General features: G+C 45.0%; 1 protein-coding gene across 1 annotated transcript in view; it reads left to right on the forward strand.

Annotated features, from left to right (window-relative positions):
- The window catches only part of LOC132822890 (tumor necrosis factor receptor superfamily member 5-like), a 69,919-nt gene that overhangs the window by 39,273 nt on the left and 6,408 nt on the right, over positions 1-24,238 (forward strand). Inside the window, exons 3-8 of the mRNA XM_060836278.1 lie at positions 3,685-3,813; positions 10,877-11,020; positions 12,520-12,616; positions 20,494-20,555; positions 22,007-22,105; positions 24,161-24,198. Coding sequence (XP_060692261.1) covers positions 3,685-3,813; positions 10,877-11,020; positions 12,520-12,616; positions 20,494-20,555; positions 22,007-22,105; positions 24,161-24,198 — 569 coding nt within the window. The remainder of the gene's footprint in view (positions 1-3,684; positions 3,814-10,876; positions 11,021-12,519; positions 12,617-20,493; positions 20,556-22,006; positions 22,106-24,160; positions 24,199-24,238) is intronic.

Here is a 24,238-nt window from a genome sequence, read left to right on the forward strand (position 1 = left end):
AAAGAGACCTTGGAGTGCGGGTTCATAGCTCCTTGAAAGTGCAGTCGCAGGTAGATAGGATTATGCTTGAAACGTCGAATTCCCTATTCCTGAGATGCTGCCTAACCTGCTGTGCTTTAACCAGCAACACATGTTCAGCTTATCACTGAAGGGATAGTATTGAGCAAACCTGAGGGTGTAAAGGTAGATAGGTCCCTTGGTCCCAGGATGCTGAAAGAAATGGCAGAAGTTATAGTAGATGTGTTAGAGGTAATTTTCCAAAATTCACTGGACTCCAAGCAGGTCCTGGTGGACTGGAAGACAGTGAATGTCACATTGTTGTTTAAAAAGGGTGTAGTCAAAAGGCAGGTGACTATATGACAGTTAGCTTAACATCTGTGGTCGGGAAGGTGCTGGAGGCTATCATTAAAAGAAATAGTAAGACACCTGGGTGGAAAGGTATCCCATCAAGCAGACGCAGCATGGATTCAGGAAGGGAATGTCGTGTTGACAAACTGACTGGAGTCCTTTGAGGATGTAACAAGCATGGTGGAATGAGAGGTACAGTTAGACGTTGTATACTTGGATTTCCAGAAGGCTTTTGATAAGGTGCCATATAAAAGACTCATCCATAAGATAAGAATGCCTAGAGTTGCACGGAATGTACTGGCATGGATAGAGGACTGGTTACCAATGGAAAGCAGAGAGTCGGGATAAATGGGTGTTTCTCTGGTTGGAGGTCAGTGGTGAGCAGGGTGGAGCAGGGGTCAGAGTTAGGCCCGCAAATGTTCATGATATATATAAATGATTTGGAAGAGAAGACGGAGTGTAATGTATCCAAGTTTACTGATAACACTAAATTGAGTGGAAAGGCAAACTGTGCAGAGGATGTGGAGGGTCTGCAGAGAGATTTAAATAAGTTAAACTAGTGGGCAAGGGTCTGGCAGACAGAGTACAATATTGGTAAATGTGAGGTTATCCACTTTGGAAGTAAAAATAATAGTTCAGAGTATTATTTAAATGGTGAAAGACTGCAGCATGCTGTTGTGGCAGAGGGACTTAGGAGTGCTCGTACATGAATTGCTAAAAGTTGATTTGCAGGTGCAACAGGTAATCAGGAAGGCAAATAGAATATTGGCTTTCATTGCCAGAGGGATTGGATTTAAAAGTAGGGAGGTTCTGCTGCAGTTGTACAAGGTGTTGGTGAGGCCACACCTGGAGTATTGTGTGCAGTTCTGGTCTCCTTGTTTGAGGAAGGATATCCTGGCTTTGGAGACAATGCAGAGGAGGTTCACCAGGTTAACTCTGGAGATGAAGGGTCTACCCTATGAGGAAAAGTTGAGTTGCCTGAGACTGTTTTCTCTAGAATTTAAAAGATTGAGAGGGAAAATATAGAAATATATAAAATTATGAAAGGGATAGATAAGATAGAGGCAAGCAAGTTGTTTCCACTGGGGGATGAGGTTAGGACTTGGAACCATGGCCTCAAGACTAGGGGGAGTAGATTTAGGACAGAGATGAGGAGGAACTGTTGTTTTTAAGAGACTAGTGAATCTATGGAATTCTCTGCCCAAGGAAGCAATAGAGGCAGTTTCATTAAATATATCCAAGACAAGTTGGATTGGTTTTGCGTGGTTGGGGAATTAAGGGTTTTGGGGATGTTGGAGGTAGGAGGAGCTGAAACGATGGATAGATCAGCCATGATCTTAATGAAAGGTGGAATAGGCTCGATGGGCCAAATGGCCTACTCCTTCTATTACTATGAAACTGGTCTGGCTTCCTCAGGACCAGCTGTCCGAGAGAACAGAATCTCTGACACTTAGATTACTTACAGTGTGGAAACAGGCCCTTCGGCCCAACAAGTCCCCACTGATCCTCCAAAGGCAACCCACCCAGATCCATTCCCCTAACGAAATGGGCAATTTAGCACAGCCAATTCACTTAGCCTGCACATCTTTGGACTGTGGGAGGAAACCTGACCACCCGGAGGAAATCCACGCAGACACGGGGAGAATGTGCAAACTCCACACAGACAGTTGCCTGAGGCAGGAATTGAACCCGGGTCTCTGGTGCTGTGAGGCAGCAGTGCTAACCACTGAGCCACCGTGCCACCCTTAGAAACTGAGCTTCAGTGAGCCTGACTTCTGTTTATATCTGTCAGCCTGGGCAGTTCATATGAAAACATTGCCCCTTAGGTGCCTTTTAAATCATCCCGCCTCCCCCCCCCCCCCCCCACCCCCCCACCCTAAACCTATGCCCTCTAGTTTTGGACTCCCCATACCCTGTGGAAAAGACCTTGGATATTTACCCTTTCTGTGCCCCTCATGATTTTATACACCTCTATAAGGTCACCCCTTAGCTCCTGGCATTCTAATGAAAATAGGCTGAATAGGCCCAACCCATTCAGTCTCTCCTTGTAGCTCAAACCTTCCAACCCTGGCAACATCCTTGTTAATCTTTTCTGCACTGTTTCAAATTTCACAACATCATGCTTATAGCAGGGAGACCAGAACTGAATGTAGTATTCCAAAAGTGATCTAACCAATGTCCTTTATAGCTGTAACATGACCTCCCAACACGTATACTTAATGCACTGAGCAAAAAAGGCAAGTGTATCAGATGCCTTCCTCCATATCCTGTCAACCTGCGAATCCACCTTCAAGGAACTATGAACCTGGACTCCAAGGTCTCTTTGTTTGGCAACACGCCCCAGGACCTTACCATTAAGTCCTGCCCTGATTTGCAGTTTCAAAATGCAGCATCTCACATTTATCTAAATTAAACTCCACCTGTCATTCCTTGGCCCATTGGCTCATCTCATCAAGGTCCATTGTACTTTGAGGTAACCTTTTTTTGCTGTCCACAACACTACCAATTTTGGTGTCATTTGCAAACATACTAACTGTACCTCCTATATTCACATTAACATTTATGTAAATGATGAAAAGCAGCATCGATCCTTGCGGCACACTGATGGTCACAGGCCTCCAGTCCTTCAGGTGTGGCAGTGAGTGCCTAGGGGAACGATCCTGGTTGGAGGAAATGTCAGGCCGTAGATGCTCAGTACTTGCCCAGATTGAGTTCTCCTCCACTGTTTCTGCTTGAGTTTGGGAAAAAAACCCGAGCAGGAACAATAAGGGAAAAATTGATAGCGAGAAAAAGGAGAGGTGGGGGAGAAACAAAACTAAAATAGCAATCAGCAAAGAAGCAGGGATCCTTAATAAGAGAGACAGATTTTTTTTATTCACAAATGTTACTATTGTTATATAAGAACAGAGAGTTATGGGATTGAGACAAACTCCAAAATGGATATTGCAGGGCAGGTAGAGGGGAGTGCTCAATTTTTTGGTGAGATGTTAAAATGAGACTTGATGAAGGCATTATGCTTGAAACATCAACTCTTCTGCTCCTCTGATGCTGCCTGACTGGCTGTGCATTTCCAGGTGAAGCAGACATCACCAGCCTAATTAGCCATTCCCAGTTTGTGGGATGATGACGTCAAATATAAAATGGCTGTCACTTCTGCCCTGTCTCACAGTGACAGCCGTTTCAGAGTTATTCATCATGTGAAGGGTTGTGAATTGTTTCTGAGGGAAACAAAATAATTCATTCTCTAAATGAAAGTTCTTGACTTCTTCCAAAGCCATAATCCTTACCAAACAAGGTGAATGTCTCCCATTTGATGGGTGCCTTTATATTTTGCAGGTTCATTCTTAGTGGCGAAGTGTAATTTAAGCGAATACTCCAGTTGTAGACCTTGCCAGCATGGCTTCTACCAACCTGCCTGGACCATGGAAGATCATTGTCAGTCACACACAGTTTGCGATTCAACAGGTACTTTTATTTTTCTCAAATAAACTTCTCATTGGTTTTCCCCCTGTTTCCCACCCTTATATCAATTCAGCAATTCCTCAGCTTTAGTTATCTGTTCCCCTAAATTCCTCCTGTCTGGCTGCCCAGACAGTTATGAGTTGTCATTCAGTGGATAGTAGTTTGGTCAGAAAACTGAGTTCAAGTTCCACTCCAGAGATGTGGACATGAAATCCAGACTGCCAACTCAGCATAGTACAGGGATTGATGCAGAGCTGACTTTTAGATTGGATACTATAAACTGAGGCCTAACCTGTTTCCCAAAGTCTATGTAATAAACTCATGACACTGTTTCACTAAACAGAACCAGTTTCACAGTCTAAGGACATGGGGTAGGCTATTTTGGATTGAAATGAAGAGAGATTTCTTCATCCACAATGTGGTGAGCCTGTGGAATTGTCTTCCCTAGAAAGCGGTTGATGCCAAATGAATGTCTTCAAGAAGGGGTTAGGTATAGGCCTTAATGGATCAAAGGTTGTGGGGAGAAAGCAGGAACAGGGGACTGACTTGGATGATCAGTCACGATCCTATTGGATGGTGGAGCAGGCTGAAAGGGCTGAATGGCCTACTCCTGCTCATATTTTCTATGTTTCAGTAGCCACCTGGTCAGTATTTACCTCGACACATGACGTCAGTAGAACAGATGACCTGGTCATGATCACGTTGCTGTTTTGTTGGATCTCACTGTGCAGAAATTGGTCACCTCACTTCCAGCATTACAGCCATGGTAGGACCTCGAAAGCACTTTGTTGGCTTTAGAGTTCTCCTCAAGGACATCATGAGGTTGTGAAAGATGCTAGGTAAAAGCCAGCGACCATTATTGGTTCTCAGGCAGTATCTGTGGGAGAGGAAGGTTACCAATGGAAAGTCATGTGGTGAGTGAGGAAATTGCTGACTATTAGAATCACCGTGATGACTCTGAGTAATTTGACTGTTCCTTCTAAAAGTGACTGTTACAGGATGTGGTATATCAACCTCAGATTAAAGTGGGAGTGTGGATGTGCTTTTGACCTTGTGAGTGCTGGGTTGGTGTTGGTTCTTAGTGAATGTGTTTTGTCACATGTGGTGAGCTGGGTGAAGATGCTCACGGAGCACAAGGCTCGAACACAGTTACTCAACTCTTCAATTCGCCTCGCCCCAGGTCAGACCAATGTGGGCTGCTTTTTCTTGCTTTCTCCAGGAAGTAGAGGGCCTCATGTGAGATAATTCTACACTGATGACTAAAGATAAAATAAAGTAAAAATATTGGTAATGGAGCAAAGTTCCGGTGATGCTGGAAATCTGGGATAAATCAGGAAGTGCTGGAGCAGGTCTGAGGAAAGAGAAACAGTTGAGGGTTCATGTCTGAAATGCAATTTCTTTGGAACTGAAACTGATCCGATTCCCAATACCATTCCTGTCCATCGAGTTAGCTCCATCATTCAATAATGGCCGATATGTTTCTCAATCCCCCTTCTCCTGCCTTCCCCCTGTAATCTTTGATCCCCTTACTAATCAAGATGCTGTCTATCTCTATCTTAAATACACTCAATGACTTGCCCGCCACAGACCTAAGTAGAAATAAGATCCACAAATCCTCCACTCCCAGCTGCATTTCTCATTGATTTCCCAGCTCTGCTGGCCCACCATGTTACTTATCAGCCCTTCCCTCCATGCAGTTCCATGTCACTCCCGCCTCCAACACTCAAAACATTTCTCTTACAATGCTCCTCATCAATTGGCTTTCTTCTTAACATCACTATCCCTCTTTCCTTCAGTACCACTCTGCATTCTGTACTTTAATATTGCTCCTGAACCTCAACTTGCATCCCCCCCCATCACTTGCAACTCCCAGCTCCCCACCATCTCCCCTCCCCTCACTTCCTGCCCTTCACCATCTCCCTGCTGCCCAGTCCTCACCTTTACCTTCACAGCGCTGCTGTTTGCACGCCATGTGTTTTCCAGGAGAGTTTCTATCACTGGAATTGCCCATCCGGCCTTTGGCATGGCAGGAGCTGACCGGAAAACAATAGGTTTGCTCGAGACAAATGAGGGAAGGGGATTGTCAGCATAAGCAGGAGGGTGAATCAATATCTCTGAATTTGGGAGGGTGTAACGGTAATTGCAACTTTATAGTCTCTGTTGTGACCTTACGTCAACCTTTTACTGGAGTACTTTTGGGAAGGAGTCACTACTGTCATGTTGAAATTGACTACTGCAGTTCCAAATGAAATGCCACAAATAGCAATGCATTAATGACAGAAGACAGTGCAGCACTTCCTCTATACAGACCCTCTGATGTGCAGCTCTCTCTCTATACAGACCCTGTGACAGTGCAGAACTCCTTCTGTACTGACCCTCTGACAGTGCAGAACTCCCTCAATATTGACCCTCTGATAGTGCGGCACTCCCTCAGTACTGACCCTCTGACAGTGCAGCACTCCCTCAGTACTGACCCTCTGACAGTGCAGCTCACCTTCTGTACTGACCCCATGACAGTGCAGCAGTCCCTCAACACTGACCCTCTGACAGTGCAGCACTCCTTCTGTACTGAACCTCTGACAGTGCAGCACTCCATCAGTACTGACCCTTTGACAGAGCAGCACTTCCTCAGTACTGACTCCCATGACAGTGCAACTCTCCCTCAATACTGACCCTCTGACAGTGCAGCACTCCCTCTGTACTGACCCTTTGAGAGTGCAGCACTCCCTCTGTACTGAACTTCTGACAGTGCAGCACTCCTTCTGTACTGACTCTCTGACAGTGCAGCACTCCCTCTGACTGTGCAGCACTCCCTCTGTACTGACCCTCTGACAGTGCAGCACTCCCTCTGTACTGACCCTCTGACAGTGCAGCGCTCCTTCGGTACTGATCCTTTGACAGTGCAGCGCTCCTTCTGTATTGACCCTCTGGCAGTGCAGCATTCCTTCCATACTGACCCTGTGGCAGTGCAGCTCTCCTTCTGTACTGACCATATGACAGTGGTGCAGCACTCTTTCTGTACTGACTCTCTGACAGTGCAGTACTCCCTCTGTACTGATCCTCTGACAGTGCAGAACTCCCTCAGAACTGACCCTCTGACAGTGCAGCACTCCTTCTATACTGACCCTCTGACAGTGCAGTAGTCCTTCAGTACTGACCCTCTGACAGTGCAGCACTCCTTCATTACTGACCCTCTGAGAGTGCAGCTCTGCTTCTGTACTGACAATCCATCAGTGCGGCACTCCCTCAGTACCGACCCTCCGCCAGTGTAGCTCTCCCAGCCTGTAATCCTTTTGTTGGGAGTTGATATACCTGTGGAATTACAGTATGTGTGAACTTTGACCCTACCCCTCTCCCCAGTGTGAAATGTATCGGGTGGGAATTTCTGATATTGCATTGGGATGGAGGGGTTTGCAATGTGAAAGCCCTAGCCTTGAACCTGAAGTAATTGAGTTATCAGCTTTAGCCAGAGGGAGCAATGTTACATCTTCACAGTGACCTGCTGTCTCAGCAAGGTGAATAGGGGAAATTTTAACAGTACTTGCCATTGATTTGTGCCGTACAAGTGATTAAACACTGGGCACATGTGAACTCACCGTATGAGAGACATAGATACCCGAACGCACTGTTCTTCAAAGGTCTGTAGCAGGAACCAGCTCCTACCAGTTCTCCACGCTTGTAACCGATGGGCTGAAGGAATAATTCCGTTAGGGCTTGAGTGATAATAAGCCTTGATCTTTCCTGTAGTCAACAGAAGCCCTCATTGCATTCTTGTTCACTCCTGGGGATTCACGTTTTGATGAAGAGGAAGAAAATGCACTCTGTCAGGTCAGAGTGGTCAGTAGACGCAGGGGATTTGAGACCATTGCGTCATCAGATCTCCAGTCGCAGCAGATCACTCATCACCTTCCAGTCAGCCTGTATGTGGAATGATGTTCCATCCACCGCGACTGGGAGTTTTGTTTCAACATTCAAATGGCTGCAGGTGGAAATCCCCACCAGCCTGTGCTCTCACTTACCCCTTTCACGTGGGGAATGGGGGACTGACAGCACATCGGTCTCTCTGAGGGGTGGAGGGGGAGGGGGAGCACTGACCCACACAACTTGTACCGAAAGTGGACTCAGATTGTTTCAAGGAGAAAGTGAGGAGTGTAGATACTGGAGATCAGAGTCAAAAGGTGTGGCACTGGAAAAGTACGGCAGGTCCAGCAGCATCCGAGGAGCAGGAGACAATGTTCCTGATGAAGAGCTTATGCCTGAAAGCTTATGTCGACTCTCCTGCTCCTTGGATGCTGCCTGACCGGCTATGCTTTTCCAGCACCACACTTTTTGACTTAATTTGTTTCAAGTCCATTTCTGAGGGCAAATGTTTGTTTCTTGTAAGAGGTGACATGGAGCTCTGTGATGTCTGGCAACCTTTTCTCAGGTTCAATGTTTGAAGTTGAGTTGGAGATCTGCCCCACTCTGGAGAGTTAACTCTGTCCCCGCTTTCCTTTTTGCTGCAGTCTGTTTCTCTTTTCTTTTATTGGTCTGTCATATCACATTTTAACTGCTGCTATCCAGCCCCTAGCACCTCATTTGAATGCATTCTACGTTTCTTCCCCTCACTGTAAACCCTTTTATCATTTACTCTCTCCAGCCCTCTGTCCTTAATTTTCAATGACTCCTTTTGTTCTTCACTCCCTCTCCTCTTTCTCATTTTCCAAGCCCTGTGTTTCTATCCTGCTTCTGTCCTGATGAAGGAACCTGAAGGTTAAACTTTGTTTCCCTGGAGAGATTCCACCTATCCGACTGAGCATTTCCGCACTGGAGCTGTGTTCGCCCAAGGCCCTGGTCTTTATTTTGCAGCCAAACAGGTGATGTTTATCCCTTTCTTGTTTGTGGGAGCTTGATGTTTTCAAATTGGCTTGTGTGATGCCTACATTAGGAGAAAGTGAGGAGTGCAGATGCTGGAGATCAGAGCTGAAAATGTGTTGCTGGAAAAGCGCAACAGGTTAGGCAGCATCCAAGGAGCAGGAGAATCGGTGTTTCGGGCATGAGCCCTTCTTCAGGAATGAGGAAAGTTTCCTCATTCCTGAAGAAGGGCTCATGCCTGAAATGTCGATTCTCCTGCTCCTTGGATGCTGCCTGACTTGCTGCGCTTTTCCAGCAACACATTTTCAACTCTGATGCCTACTTTAGCACAGTGAAAATACTTTAAGAGTGCTATGCTCGCTATAAACCACCATGGAATGTTTTGCAGTTATATGTAAACTATTCTGTAATTACCAGTTATCATTTTCTTTGTTCATACCCAGCAGAGCCCATGAAACTATGATGAATAGAAACCTTTGTTAGCTCCTGAACAAGATCCGTAAATTGAGCAAAAAGCGGGAAGTGAATCGAGAACTCTCTGACCTTTGTAACTTAGCTTTTACACCAAGACTGTTTACTTCCACCTCTGTAATGTTGGCCTTTCCCACCTTAGCCTCCTGGTACTTTTTGTTGGTTCCGGTCTCAATGTAAATCTTTATTTCCTCCTCCTTTCTACCATTACACCAGACAGCTAGCAACACAAACTGGGAATGAACATTCCCTGGATATGCATGGCCCTCACACTAGCCAGACAACAGGGACGCATTAAAATCCTCAACTTTCCAAGCTGCGGACAAGGATATTTCTTGCTGGCATCTGAGTATTAAAATATGCAATCAATAAACTGGGGCGTTTTCAAAGAAGGATGCAAAAATGAAATAATGACACTTGGAACTCAACTAAGTCTAAGGATGAGCTCTGTCCAAAATGGGCTCTGACTAGTTTTACTGTACCAAGGGTTAAAGTTTTGAAGTGACGTTTTTAACAACTTTGAAGAATTTCCCAAAGTGCAACAGTACAGAGTGATGGATTGTGGGTCTTGACCATAGTTTGTCTTGTGATGCACATTTTGATTTGGTTTTGTTGCAACAGACAGTTGCCATTTTTGAAATCAATTGATCCACCCTAATGGATGGGTTAAGAGGCAAATAGTCCCGCAAAGAAAGCTTTTTCTGAACTATGTGAATAATGGAGGGACGCTATGACTGGTCACCCAGTGAGGGGCCCCAATTCGAATCTGGGTGAGGAGGGAAGAACGGCCTCCCTTTCTTTATTCAACCCCACTGTCTATTGGTTTCAACAAGGTTAACTTCATGCAAAGGATCCCCTTCCTCATGGATACCTTTCCCAATCTGAATATATTTATGTTTTAAAAGGGTTCAATTTAATCAGATTTACTTGTGTTAAAGAAAGACAGTGAATGTATTAGTTGCTGAAATAAATGCAACATACAAACGCAGATTAGAATTAAGGACTGAAAAGGTAAAAGATGTTCAGAGAGAGGGTTGAGAAGAGATTTACCGGAATGTTGCTGGAAATGGAGGTTTGAGCTATAAGGAGAGGATGGATAGGCTGGGACATCTTTTGCTGCTGTGTAGGAAGTTGAGAGGTGACTTTATTAAGGTTTGTAAAGTCATGAATCATATAGATAACGTATCTTTTTCTAGGGTGTGGCATTTCAAGATTAGGGATCATATTTTTAAGCTGAGAGGGGAAAGATTTTAAAAAAGACATGAGGAGCAATACTTTTTACCGAGCGCGGTTGGTATGTGGAACGAACTGCCAGAGGAAGTGTGAATGTGGATACAGTTACAACATTTAAAAGACATTTGGATAAGTGCATGAATGGGAAAGGTTTGGAGGGATGTTGGCCAAGTACAGGCATGTGGGACTAGTTTAGTTTGAGATTATGGTCAGCATGGATTGGCTGGACTGAAGGGTCCGTTTCTGTGCTCCATGGCTCTATGACACACAAAGAGGTAAATGTGGGAGGAGAGTTTGGTCAGTGTGGGAATTTACTGCTGGTGTACGAAGGTGACACAATGTCCACCTCTTCCTCACTCTCTACCCTGGTACAGCAGCACAGGCACAGTTTTAAATGTTCAAATGGGAAACAATTGTTGTCTGATGGTGAAGTGAGAGGGAATGATGAATGGATCTTGTTAGATGTTCCATGCTGAAGAACTAATGTCTGCACTTCCCTTTTTTTTAGGAGGTTTTGAAGTTGTGAAACCTGGTGACCTGCTGAGAGATGTGGAGTGTCTGTGTAAACAAGGAATGCATTGTCCTAATAAAGACTGTGAGATCTGTCACTCTGATACTGCATGTCGTCCTGGTGAAGGAGTCACAATTCCAGGTGAGATGCCAGTATGCCAGTGTTGGAGCACGGATGAAACGGCCTTCGGTTTTGCTGAAGGCCTTTTGGGATTGGGGAGCTATTATGAAGCAATTCAACTTGCACCATCAAGGTAGTTACTGATGGGGAGTCATGCTGTGTAAAAAGAGCACATCTGATCAATCCATGCAGTACCAGGCTTTAGTTTTACTTCCTGTGGTGTTGACCTTAATGTGGCAGAGAGTGGGATATTCCCGATGCTTGCAGTTAGATTGTAAACCTGTCGCTGAGCAAGGTATTGAACGGAAGCAAGTCGTACTGCACCTTAGGCTTCAGCCTCGGTTATTGAGCCACATGAACAGAGGCAGCAGTGAGGCGCTTTCAGCCAGTGCGGCCCAGGGAATGTGTCAATTAAAGTCGGAGCTCATCGGCTCTTGGGTAAGACACTTCACAGCTCAATCACATCACAACCTTAGGGAGGAAATCTTCACAGTCAAATCCCAGGATGTTTCCATCTAACTGGGTGTGGAATTGGGATCCAAAAGGAGGTTTGTTCATGCTGTTATTGAGGCTTAGAATATAAGGCAATGCCATCCACTTGGATTTCTTCCTCCTGCTTACTTAAGGGCGCTGCCTCTTGTGATACAGCTCCCCAGGCGGCAGAAGTGTAAGCCTGGGTTATGGTACGCTATTCAGTGGTGGGGAGCATCACAGTTCATCCTTTCTTGATTGGGAATTGTAACTGCCTCCACCTGCCGCCTCCCCATCCAACACCACTCTTCCCCTCCCCCACCTAACCCCCTTCACTTTGCTGTCACTGGAACAGTACACGCCAGGCCTGCTTTACCTGGTTGGATGCTGCCTGAACTGCTGTGCTCTTCCAGCACTATGGTCCAGAATCTGCTTTACCTGGTGCATCCACTCACTACAGTCAATATGTAGCTGATTATTTTTACAAATCAGAAACCTTCTCTCATTAAATGAGAAAGTTTGATCTTTTTTTTTGATCAGTATCAGACTTTGGGTGAATTTTTTTTTCTTGAATAAATTATTTTCAATATCGGTAATTTCGGCCAGGAGAAGCTATTTTCATTAACAGGAGAGTCAGTACCTCCAGGACACAGTTATAGGATATGTGGCTAAGTAACCAGCTGAGTTGTTCCATGTTGAATTGCTATATCCCGGAAAAGGGCGATGGAAGTATGTGCAGTTGGAACTTTTGAAAGGAAATTGGCTACAGACTTGAAAAGGAAATAATATAGTTGCAGGGTGATGGGACAGAGTAGGAACTAACTGTTCCAATGAGCTACTTTAGGTGGATTGAGCTGAGTGCTCTGTTGTTGTGCATTAAGTTTCTTTGATTCTAAGGATTGTTGGGACCTTCTACATTTCCGAGGCTTGTTGCCTTTTGCACGGGTGTTTTCATTCGAAACCCTTCAGCTAGCAAGCAGCAAATTAGCTGTAGTGATGGGTTGCTGGCGAATCTATAATGGTGTCATTCTCTCCCACCTCTGGACCAGGTGACCGAAAATTTCAGAAAACAATTTGCGAGGCATGCAAAACTGGATTCTATTCAAATGTGATGTCTTTCACGGAGCCTTGTAAGAAATGGACGGAGTAAGTACCTGGATTGATTAGAACAAGCTTTCTGAATGCCCTTTTTGGAAGAGAAAGTGCCTGTCGTAGATGGTCCAACACTTGCCTCCTCTAACTGCTAGTTATCGTGGTCATTTAAATAGAAACCTAGCTTTAATAATGGTCTGCAGGGTATATCTAACTGCAATTGGACATGTCCGTGCAGGTTCATTATAGAGTCATACAACATGGAAGCAGACCCTTTGGTCCAACTAGTCCATGCTACCCAAGTTCCCAAACTAAACTCGTCCCACTTGCCTGCTTTCTCCTGCCCCTTCCTATTCATGCACTTATTCAAATGTCTTTTAATTGTTGTTACTGTATCTACATCCACCACGTCCTCTGACAGTTCATCTACACATGAACCTCTGTTTAAAAAGAATTGCTCTTCACCTCCCCTTTCAATCTTTCACCTTAAAGATCTGCCCTATAGTTTGGAACTTGCCCCCGCTAGGGAATGGACTCTTGCTATTCACACTATCCATGCCCCTCGTGATTTTATAAATCTCCTATGCTCCAGTGAATGAAGTCCCAGCCAATCCAACCTATTGTTATAACTCAAACCCTCCAGTCTTGGCACAATCCTGGTAAATTTATACTGAACCCTCTCCAATTTAATAATATCCTTCCTGGAGCAGGGCATTCCGAACTGGACACAGTACTCCAGAAGGAGCCTCACCACATCCTGTGCAACCTCAATGTGATTTCTCAACTCCAAAATTGAAGGGTATGAGCAATGAAGGCAATTGTGCTAAACAACCCTTGTCTACCTGTGACACAAATTTCAAGGAATTATGAATGGGAACCCCCAGGTCTCTCTGATCTACATCACTACATCGGGCCCGACCATTAAGTTCTGCCCTTGTTTGTTTGACTAAAATGCAATATCTTGCATTTATCCAAATGAAACTCTATATGCCACTGCTTAGCTCATTGGCCCAATTGATTAAGATCTCCTTACAGTCTTTAGATAGCCTTCTTCACTGCCCACTGTGCTACCAGTTGTTGTCATCCACAAACCTACTAATTGCCTTCCACATTCTCATCCAAATAGTTCATCTAAAGGACAAACAAAAGCTGACTCAGTATCGAGCTGTGTAGAACACTGCTGGGCCCAGGCTTCCTGTCAGGAAAATAATCCTTCACCACTGCCCTCTGTCTCCTTCCATGACGGAGGGCGATGGGTCAACAACTACTGTGTGTGTTGAGATTTGGGATAGATAGATTCCAAGAAAATGAATGAATATGGGGATCAGGCAGCAAGATGGGGTTGAGGTGAAAGGTCAGCCATGATCTTATTGAATGGCAGAGTAGTGGGCCTAATGGTCTGCTCCAGCTCCTGTATCTTATGGGATGATATGTTTTATTGCCCTTTTTTCTCAAATGAGATTTTTTTTCTTAACTGACAATCAAAATATGCAATTTCTTTTATAATGTGTGTGAATTTTCACCTGAATTACTGACAGCCATGTGCTGGACATAACTTATTAATTCCTGGAGAGTTGATGACTATGTAATGGTATTAGTTACTGTGGCCTGGTACCTAGCTATGAACCAAAGCAGTGGGTGTTAACAGCTTACAACTGGGACATTGTATTGTCAAATGCGATATATTGGTCATTGCTGGTCAAGAGTAGATTCTGCAACCACAAACCCCACTTGAATGGACAGTAGTGATGGGTAGAGTCAAGAGTGTGGTGTTGTAAAAGTGCAGCAGGTCAGGCAGCATCTGAGGAGCAGGAAAATCGACGTTTCGGGCAAAAGCCCTTCATCAGAAATGAGGCTGGGAGCATCAGGGGTGGAGAGATAAATGGGAGGGGGGTGGGGCTGGAGGAAAGATAGCTGAGAGGGCACTATGTGGATGTAGGTGGGGGTAAAAGTGATAGGTCGGAGGGGAGGGTGGTGCAGATAGGTGGGAAGGAAGATGGACAGGTGGGACAGGTCATGAGGATGGTGCTGAGCTGGAAGGCTGGAACTGGGGTAACATGGGGGGAGGGGAAATGAGGAAACTGGTGAAATCCACACTTATGCCATGGGGTTGGAGAGTCCTGAAGCGGAAGATGAGGCATTATTTTTCCTGGTGTCTGGTGGTAAGGGAGTGGCGATGGAGGAGGCCCAGGACCTGCATGTCTTCGGCAGAATGGGAGGTGGAGTTGAAGTGTTCAGCCACAGGGTGGTGGGGTTACTTGGAGAGGGCGTCCTGGAGATGTCACTACAAACGGACCCTACCACTCGAGCTATATTTCCCTCCACCACCCCGATCCACTTTTCATAAAGACTGTTCCCTCCGTGACTCCCTTGTCAGGTCCACGCGCGCCACCAACTCACCCTCCCCTCTTGGCACCTTCCCCTGCTACTGCAGGAATTGCAAAACCTGCGCCCATGCTCCCCCCTCACTTTGTCCAAGGCCCCAAAGGACTGTTCCACATTTATCAAAGTTTCACCTGCACTTCCACACATGTCACTTGTTGTATCCGTTGCTCCTGATGCAGCCTCCTGTACATTCAGGAGAGAGGGCGCCTATGCGCAGAGCGCTTCAGAGAACATCTCCGGGACTCCCACACCAACCAACTCCACTGCCTCTTGGCTGAACACTTCAACTCCCCCTCCAAGGACATGCAGATCCTGGGCCTCCTCCATCGCCACTCCCTTACCGCCTGACACCTGGAGGAAGAACGCCTCATCTTCCGCCTTGGGACCCTCCAGCCCCACGTCATCAATGACCTGTCCTACCTGTCCATCTTCCTTCCCACCTCTCCGCTCCACCCTCCCCTCCAACCTATCACCTTTACCCCCAAGTCCATCCATCTATTGCACTCTCAGCTACTTTCTCCCCAGTCCCACCCCCTCCCTTTTATCTCTCTATCCCCGAGGCTCCCAGCCTCATTCCTGGTGAAGAGCTTTTGCCTGAAATGTCAATTTTCCTGCTCCTCAGACGCTGCCTGACCGGCTGTGCTTTTCCAGCACCACAGTCTTGACTCTAATCTCCAGCATCTGCAGTACTCACTTTTGCCTAGTAGTGATGGGTAATGGAGTTAACAGCTGAATTTAGAAAGGGGGAGGGAGTAGGATTTCTCTTTCTATTACTTTGTTCCATGTATGTTTTAAAGTTTGCTGACGCAGCCATTAAAGTTTTGGTGTCCACCAGCCGTGATAATTTGTTCTTCTGGTCTTGCTCCCTCTGCTGGATAGAAAATGCATAGCGCAGGATCTGAAAGGGAGCCAAAGGTAGAATGGACTATGATCCTGATGGCGTGGAAGCAGGCTTGTTGGTCCACACTGACCCTCCGAAGAGCTTCCCTGCCACATCCACTGCCCCCAAGCATTTCCCATAGCTAACCCACCTAGCCTGAACCTCCCTGGGCACTGTAGACAATTTAGCATGGCCAATCCAACTAACCTGCACACCGGGAGGAAACCCACACAGACACAAGGAGAATGTGCAGTTGCCAGAATTGATCCTAGGACCCTGCTGCTGTGAGGCAGCAGTGCTAACCACTGAGCCACCATGCCGTCCCAAAAAGGACAAGCTTTTCTTAAATTTCACATTGAATGTAGCCACAGCCACAGAGACACCCTACTCATTGCAGCCTCTTGCACATGATTTTTCAAGCACATGCACACAAATGCAGACAGACACACAGACACACTCATGCGCATATGCACACAGACATATGGGTACACCCATACATATATTTATCAGTATTTGTTCACATATACATCTATATGCACGTTCCCCATGCGTCCCCTACGCAGAAACACAAAGTATAAACAAATTGTGTTTCTACTTTGAAAAATAATAAATATTTAATAATTGGTTATTACTAAAACTTAATTGATTCTGGAACATGCTTTTCTTTGTTTAATTGTTCTGGCTTATAGTACTGAGTGATCTAGACTGAGTGTTTGTGTGTGCGTACTGATGCACATGTACATGTGAATGTATGTATGTATGTCTGCATGCTCATTTGTGTAAATGTGCATGTGCTTATGTGCATATGTTTGTGTGCATGTGTCTATAAATTGGTGTGTGCCATTGATAGGGTGGGTATTCAGAATTTTTTTCACATGCTAGGGAATGTCAAATACTAGGGGGCATAGATTTAAGGTGAGAGGAGGAAAATTTAAAGGAGATATGCAAGGTAAGATTTTTTATACACATGGTGGTACGTTCTATGTGTTATACATATATGTGTGTCTGTGTGTGGACTGCATAGTGTTTTACAGGTACATGTCATATTGTAAAATCATGCAGCATTATTGATTATTGAATTATTTTAAAGTAAGCTATATTTGTTAATGCTTTTTAAATCTGGAACAAGCCAGGAATCCCTGAATGTGGTATGTGTTCTAGTGTGTATTATGTGTGTGTGTGTGTATATACATTATATATGCCTGTGTGTGCATACCTGCATGTTCAGATGTTTAAATATACATGTTTATATATTAATTTATACATAAACTTGTGTGTCTAACTGTCTATATGTGTGTGTTGGAGTTTGTGAGGGGAGGTGCAAAAATGTGGCACATGTTATGTTTGTTTATCTTATTGTAAAATCCTGCAGAGTTATCACTTGTTAAATTAGAATCAGCTGTATTAGTTAATGATTTTAAGGTATGGAACAAATTCTTAAATGAACTAATAGTAGCTACCTTGTAATAGTCTTATTGCAAAGGTCTGCAGGAATAGAGAAGCAAAATGGGTCCCAGGCTAACAATGTACAGAAACTTAGTTAAAATCATTACCTTTTCTTAAAGATAAAAACCAGACAACACCAGGTAATAGTCTAGCAGGTTTATTTGGAAGCACTTTATTTATTTGGAAATCATGTCTACCATCGATATCACGAGTGCTTCCAAATAAAACTGTTGGACTATAATCTGGTGTTTTATGAGTTATAACTTTGTTCACTGTAGTCCGACACCAGCACCTCCAAATCATCATCTTAAAGTAGTATTTTTGGCAGTTGCTCTTTGCTGCCACTGTCAGGCTAGTGATAGTAAACACAACCCCACCATCTCCTCTTAAGATTTGGAGATGCTGGTGTTGGACTGGGGAGTACAAAGTCAAAAATCACACAACACCAAGTTATAGTCCAATAGGTTTAATTGGAAGCACACTAGCGTTCGGAGCGACACTCCTTCATCACCAACACCAGGTTAGTGCGCTTCCAATTAAACCTGTTGGACTATAACCTGGTGTTGTGTGATTTTTAACTTTGATCTCCTCTTAAAATTGTTAACTGATAACAAAGTGTGACAATCTCACCTGAACATAGAACATAGAAAAGTGTTGCTAAGAAACTTGGATACCTCAATGAATTTCTGCTGTGCGTATCACACAATCAAAATGTACCAGTAGTCCCAAAAATGTGACTGTGTGCAGGTTAATGTGTATAACAAAATATTTTATTATTTTTGTGTGAAACTTTGACTTGAAATCATAATTCTGTAAACCTCATGGCAGCTTCTCGACAGTAAACTGTTGAGACTCAAAATCGAAGCGTTTTAGCACCCCTTCTGACAGGAGGGTGTAATTACAGTTTAACATGTTTACATAGTCAGTCCCCTATGTAAATGTATCATTGAAGATTTTATAATGGAATGGTGGGTCCAATAATGACAGAAATCAAAACATTAGAGGCACACATTGTAACAGGGTGCACGATTTTTAATATATTTGAGACAGTTGGCTGCAAGAAGTAAGGTACTTGAACAAAGCCTTTGCTGCTTGAACTAAGTGGTTAAATTCAGAATTGTACATTTCAGGTTGACTCTCCAGGAACACTGTTAAACAGGAATATTGTGGATTGGTGCCTGGGGGGTTGGGCAGGGCTTAAAACTGGTGCTGTGATGTGGTTGTGAGATCCTCATCACTTCTGTATGGACAGAGCTACATGGCTGGGTGGGGTACAGAATTACACAGGGGTACAGAATTACACCTCAGAGGATCCCTGTCCCACAGCCTCCAGCTTCATAGACGCAGAGCCATGCACCGCCCAGTACTACCTCTTACCCAAAATTCACAAACCTGACTGCTCCGGTCGATCCATCGTCTCAGCCTGCTCTTGCCTCATGGAACTTATCTCCTCATATCTTGACTCCGTCTTGACCCCCTTAGTCCAGGAACTCCCCACATACAGTTGGGACATCACCCATGCCCTCCACTTCTTCCATGATTTTCGGTTCCCTGACCCCCAATGCCTCATCTTCACCATGGATATTCAGTCCCTATACACTTGCATCTGCCATGACAAAGGTCTCCAAGCCCTTCATTGCTTCATCTTCTGCTGATCCAACCACAACTTCACAAACACTTTTCATCATGACCTCAAGTTCGCCTGAACCATCTCGGACACCTCCCTCCCTTCTTGGACCGCTCCATCTCCATTTCCGGCAATTCCCCTCCAGGTGGCCACCTATTTCAAGGACAGCAGTTTCCCATCTCCTCCACTTCCTGCACCTCCGCCGTTGAAAGCCACCACTCCAACTGCAGCAAGGATAGAAATCCCCTGGTCCTCAACTTCTCTGGATACAGCACATTATCCTCTGCCATTTCTACAACCTACAATTAGACATCACTGCCAGAGGTATATTTCCCTCCCCACTCCTGTCTGTATTCTATAGAGACCATTTCCTTCGCCATTCCCTCTTTAGGTCCATGCCTCCAACCAACCCATCCTCCACTGCTGGCACCTTCCCTTACCAGCTGAAGAGGTGTAAAACCTGCTCCCACGCCTTCCCCCTCACCTCCGCCCAAGGCCCCAAAGGATCCTTCCACAGCCAGCAGAGATTTTCCTGTACATCCACCCACCTCATCTACTGCATCTGTTGCTCTCAATGTGGTCTCCTCTACATTGGTGAAACAGGATGCCAACTTGCAGAGCATTTCAGGGAACATCTTTGGGACACACTAAACAGCCTCACCACCCTGTGGTTGACCACTTCAGCTCCACCCTCTCACTCCGCCAAGGACATGGTAGTCCTGGGCCTGCTCCAACGCCAAATCAAATCCACCTGGAGGAAGAATGCCTCATCTTCTGCCTTGAGACCCTTCAACAACACGGGTATCGAGATCGACCTCACTAGTTTCCAAATCTCCTCTTCCCCCCACTCCAACTACCTCAAATTTGGCACCACCCTCTTGACCTGTCCTACCTGTCCATCCTCCTTCCAACCTATCTGCTCCAAACTCTCCACTGACCTATCACAATCACCTCCCACCTGTTGCCTTCCCAGCTACCTTCCTCCCAGCCCCATCCCCAGTCCCTTATTTATCCCTCATCCCCATTACCTCCCTGATGAAGGGCTTATTCACAAAACATCGACTCACCTACTCTTCAGATGCTGCCTGACCTGCTGTACTTTTCCAGCACCACACTCTCGACACTGATCTCCAGCACCTGCAGTCCTCACTTTCTCCAATTTCTTCTGAACCCTGTAAAACTTAATAATATCCTTCCTATATAACTGGGTGATCAGAACTGACACAGTCTTCCAGAAGGGGCCTCATGAATGTCCTGTAGCACCTGGAGAATGACACATCTTGGAAAGTCCATGGTCTGAGGGAAATGGAATGGATTTGGAAAGGGAAAAAGTGCTGGCTGCTAAATCTGATCTCGTCCTGTCAAGGTATCCATGTCCGTCCGTGTGCTCCTGGCTAGCTATCAAGAGCTTGGCCTGGATATTCCTCCAATTCTGAGCCAGCAGTGCTAAGGTCTAGTGTGACTTCACACCTCCCTGTCGATCAAAGATCAATGAAGGGGCAGAGTGCGGATTGATTCTGCCGATTGCAGAGTTTATTCTTGATGGGGGGTGGGAGTTTCTGTTGCTGCTGATGGCCATTTCTTTCTTTACAGCTGTTCATCACTCAGACTGATAGAAATCCGAGCAGGCACTGCACGGAGCGACGTTGAGTGTGGTGAGTAGTCTTCACCATCTGGGCTTTGTTGTGTGGATGACCCCAAATCTCTCAATTTAAATGAAAATTGTTGAGTAGGTTTGTAAATGGGATCTTCGATATCCAAGCCCTGGGTTTCCAAATGCCCATCTTTTGTGTGTCAAACTGTGAGGAGTGTAGAACTCTGGGAAAAATAGGCCCCCTTATCCCAATCCTAGGATGAGGAGGTTATCCTATGAGGAATGTTTGGGCTCATAGTTTAGAAGAACGAGAGTGATCTCATGGAAACCCGCAAGATCCTGAGTGGCCTGGATAAGGTGGATGCTGTGTGAATGTTTCCTCTTGCAGGAGAGACTGAAATTAGGGGACACAATTTGAGAATAAGAAATCTCCCTAATCAGACAGAGATGGGGGCAAAGGGGCAAATTTCTTTCTCTTTGTGGTTGTTGGTTTGGGTAATTCTCTTCCCCTGAAAGTAGTGGAGGTTGGGGCACTGATTTGGTTCAAGATGAGTTAGATTTTTGATTGACAGGGGAATCAAAGGGCAGAGGGTGCAGACAGGAAAGTGGGGTTGAGACCACAATTCGCTGAGCCATGATGTTACTGGATGGTGGAGCAAATCCAAAAAGCCAAGGAACTACATTCTAAGCTCCTATTGCTGTCCTATGGTGTGCAACTGATTCCTAGATGAGTGTTGAGAAGATTGATTCTCTGTGTTGATCTGGGACGGATCAGAAAAGGATCTTAAACATTCACTCCCTCCATCAGGGAGGCATGGTAGTGTTGCCTCCACTGCTGGGTTCAAACTGGAGTTTGCACATTCTCCCCGTGTCTGCGTGGGTTTCCTCTGGGTGCTCCGGTGTCCTCTCACAGTCCAAAGATGTGCAGGTTAAGTGGATTGGCCATGCTAAATTGCCCATACTGTCCAGGGATGTGCAGGCAATGTGGGGTGGTGATGGGAAATGCAGGTTTGGGGTACGGGGATGGGTCAGAGTTGGATGCATTTCGAAGGATTGGTTTTGACTTGATGGGCAGCATGCTTGCTTCCATCCGTTAGGGATTCTGTGATAGTGGCAGCAGCATGAGCCATCTACAGCATGCACCGCAGCAACTTACTAAAAGCTCTTTCAATTGCTACTCCCGTTATCTAGAAGGACAAAGGCAATGGAAACATGAACCACCTCCACCTGCAAATTCCCCCCCAAACGATTTGCCATCCTCACTTGGAAATATATCGCTGTCCCTTCACTGTCACTGGATCAAAATCTTGGCTGTCCGTTCCTACACCTCTAGACATATCGGTTTAACAGGAAGGCTTCTTGAGGACAGCAAGGAAGGGGCTCAAGGTCTAATCGAGTGGCCATGTTGGGCTGGGTCCAGCTAGGTTTCTGGTCAACGACATCAATCTGAGAGCATTCAAAATATTGATTTAAAAAAAAATTAAATCCATAAACTTTGATCTTTCATTTCAGGTATCCCATACCAGAACAATGAATCCTACAAAGTTGCAATTGGCTTTTTGGCTGTGCTACTTATCTTGTGCATAGCTTTATTCATCTGCAGCAGGTTAGGTAAGTCTTCAGTTTTGACAATTACACTGAATATTGTGGAACTTTATAATAGATTTGGCTTAGCCAAGTATTCAATTAAAAAGCCTTGATATAGATTATCCAAAACATGCTTAAAGCTGCCAGTTAACTAGATTTATCAATTTTAAGACTGGGTTAGATTTTGGCCTAGACATCTGGAAATTATGAAAAAATTACTCGAAATGTGCTTTAAAATGAAAGCCTGGCCAATTTTTTCACTCTGTATTAGTGAGAGCCTAGGTCAATATTCCCAAGAAACAGACTTGTGGCTTGATCCTGGTTAATATAAACTTTTCCAAACTTATTAAAACATTTATACTTACTTGTACTTGGCAGTTTGCAAGTCCTTGATTCTCGTTACTGGCATTTATATCACACTTTTGAGGCAACTTCTAAATTGCAAATTCCTGTGCTTGCGTTTACAATGGAAATTGCTTATTATAAGCTTTGTGGGTTACACGATGGCTCAGTGGTTAGCACTGCTGCCTCTCAGTGCCAGGGACCCAGGTTTGATTCTAGCCTTGGGTGACTGTCTGTGTGGAGTTTGCATATTCTCCCCGTGTCTGGGTGGGTTTCCTCCCACAGTCCAAAGATGTGCATGTCAGGTGAATTGGCCATGTTAAATTGTCCATAGTGTTAGGTGCATTAGTCAGAGGGAAATGGGTCTGGGTGGGTTACCCTTCGGAGGGCCGGTGTGGACTTGTTCGGCTGAAGGGCCTGTTTCCAAGCTGTAGGGAATCTAATCTAAATATGATGGTAACCTCCCATCAGTGGGGTTATGCCTGTGGTACTTCATTTTTGTTGAGCCAACTCCTTACTCTAAAGTGCAGAGATATTTTCTACTCCAACTCACACATTTGTCAATTTGGATCAAGTTTTAGCTACAAAGCATGCAAAATATTACCTCTCCTAAATGCAGAAAGTAAAAACAGCTTGGGTTGAAATTGCCCCCAGAGTATTATGTAACACTAAAGGGGGAATTGATTCTTTTATAGGAGAATTGGTTGTGTTCATGCTAGATTTCTTTCTAGCTCATTTAAGAAACTTGCATTTGAATGCCATGGTCCAAATAAGTCAGATTTGCGTAAAGTCTACCCACCAACAAGTTGTATTTATGTAGCACCTTCTAATGTCGGGAAACATTCCAAACTGCTCGACAGGAGTAGCAGCATTAGAGCAAGGAGGTACTTATGGGTTGTTGAATCCAGGATTATCCAATTGATGATGGAATTTATCAGCCCGTCAGTTAAAAGGTTGCTTGATGTTGGGAAGACTGTTCAGAAAGAATAACTGTCTTCAGTGGAAGACAACTTTGGATTTCCAAAATAAAGTAAAATTCCCCCAGTAACACAGATAGTTGTTCGTCCCTCATTTGGACTATTCTGCTCAGCCCCAGGGTCAACCTCACTGGCTTGGGAGAGAGAGAACACAGCGTGGATATCTCCATTATCGAGAAGGAGTCAAAATGAGGGACTGTGTACATTTTGCCTGAGGATCCATAGGTTATGGATGACCCGAGGAGGGTTAGTCACAGAATCATAGAATCCCTGCAGTGAGGAAACAGGCCATTTGGCCCGACAAGTCCACACCGACTCTCCGAAGTGTAACCCAGACCCATTCCTCTACCCTATGACTCTACATTTCCCTGACTAATGCACCAAACCTACACATCCCTGAACACTATGGGCAATTTAGCACGGCCAGTTCACCCAACCTGCACATCTTTGGATTGTGGGAGGAAACCAGAGTATCCAGAAGAAGCCCACACAGACATGGGCAGAATGTGCAAACTGCACACAGACAGTTGGCCAAGGCTGGAATCGAACCCAGGTCCTTGGTGCCTGGAGGCATTCTGAAGGTTATTCTGAGAAGGCCTGGTACAGAGGAACCACTGTTTCCTCCAGTGGCATTAATTTAGAACAAGAGAGAATTTGGAAAAATGTCAACTCAGGAATAAATCAAAAGGAGAATAATTCAGTCAGTCAGAGAGGTGAAAGGATATTCATATTCCATTAACAGGCATGTCCTTTTCCACAGGTTATCTGGATCAAGTTTTGGGTTTCATTCAAAGAAAGGTCAGTGCCTTCAGTTATTTCTGCCAGGCTCAGAAATGGT

Source organism: Hemiscyllium ocellatum, chromosome 15, assembly GCF_020745735.1.
Source record: "Hemiscyllium ocellatum isolate sHemOce1 chromosome 15, sHemOce1.pat.X.cur, whole genome shotgun sequence".
NCBI classification, from domain to species: Eukaryota; Metazoa; Chordata; class Chondrichthyes; order Orectolobiformes; family Hemiscylliidae; genus Hemiscyllium; species Hemiscyllium ocellatum.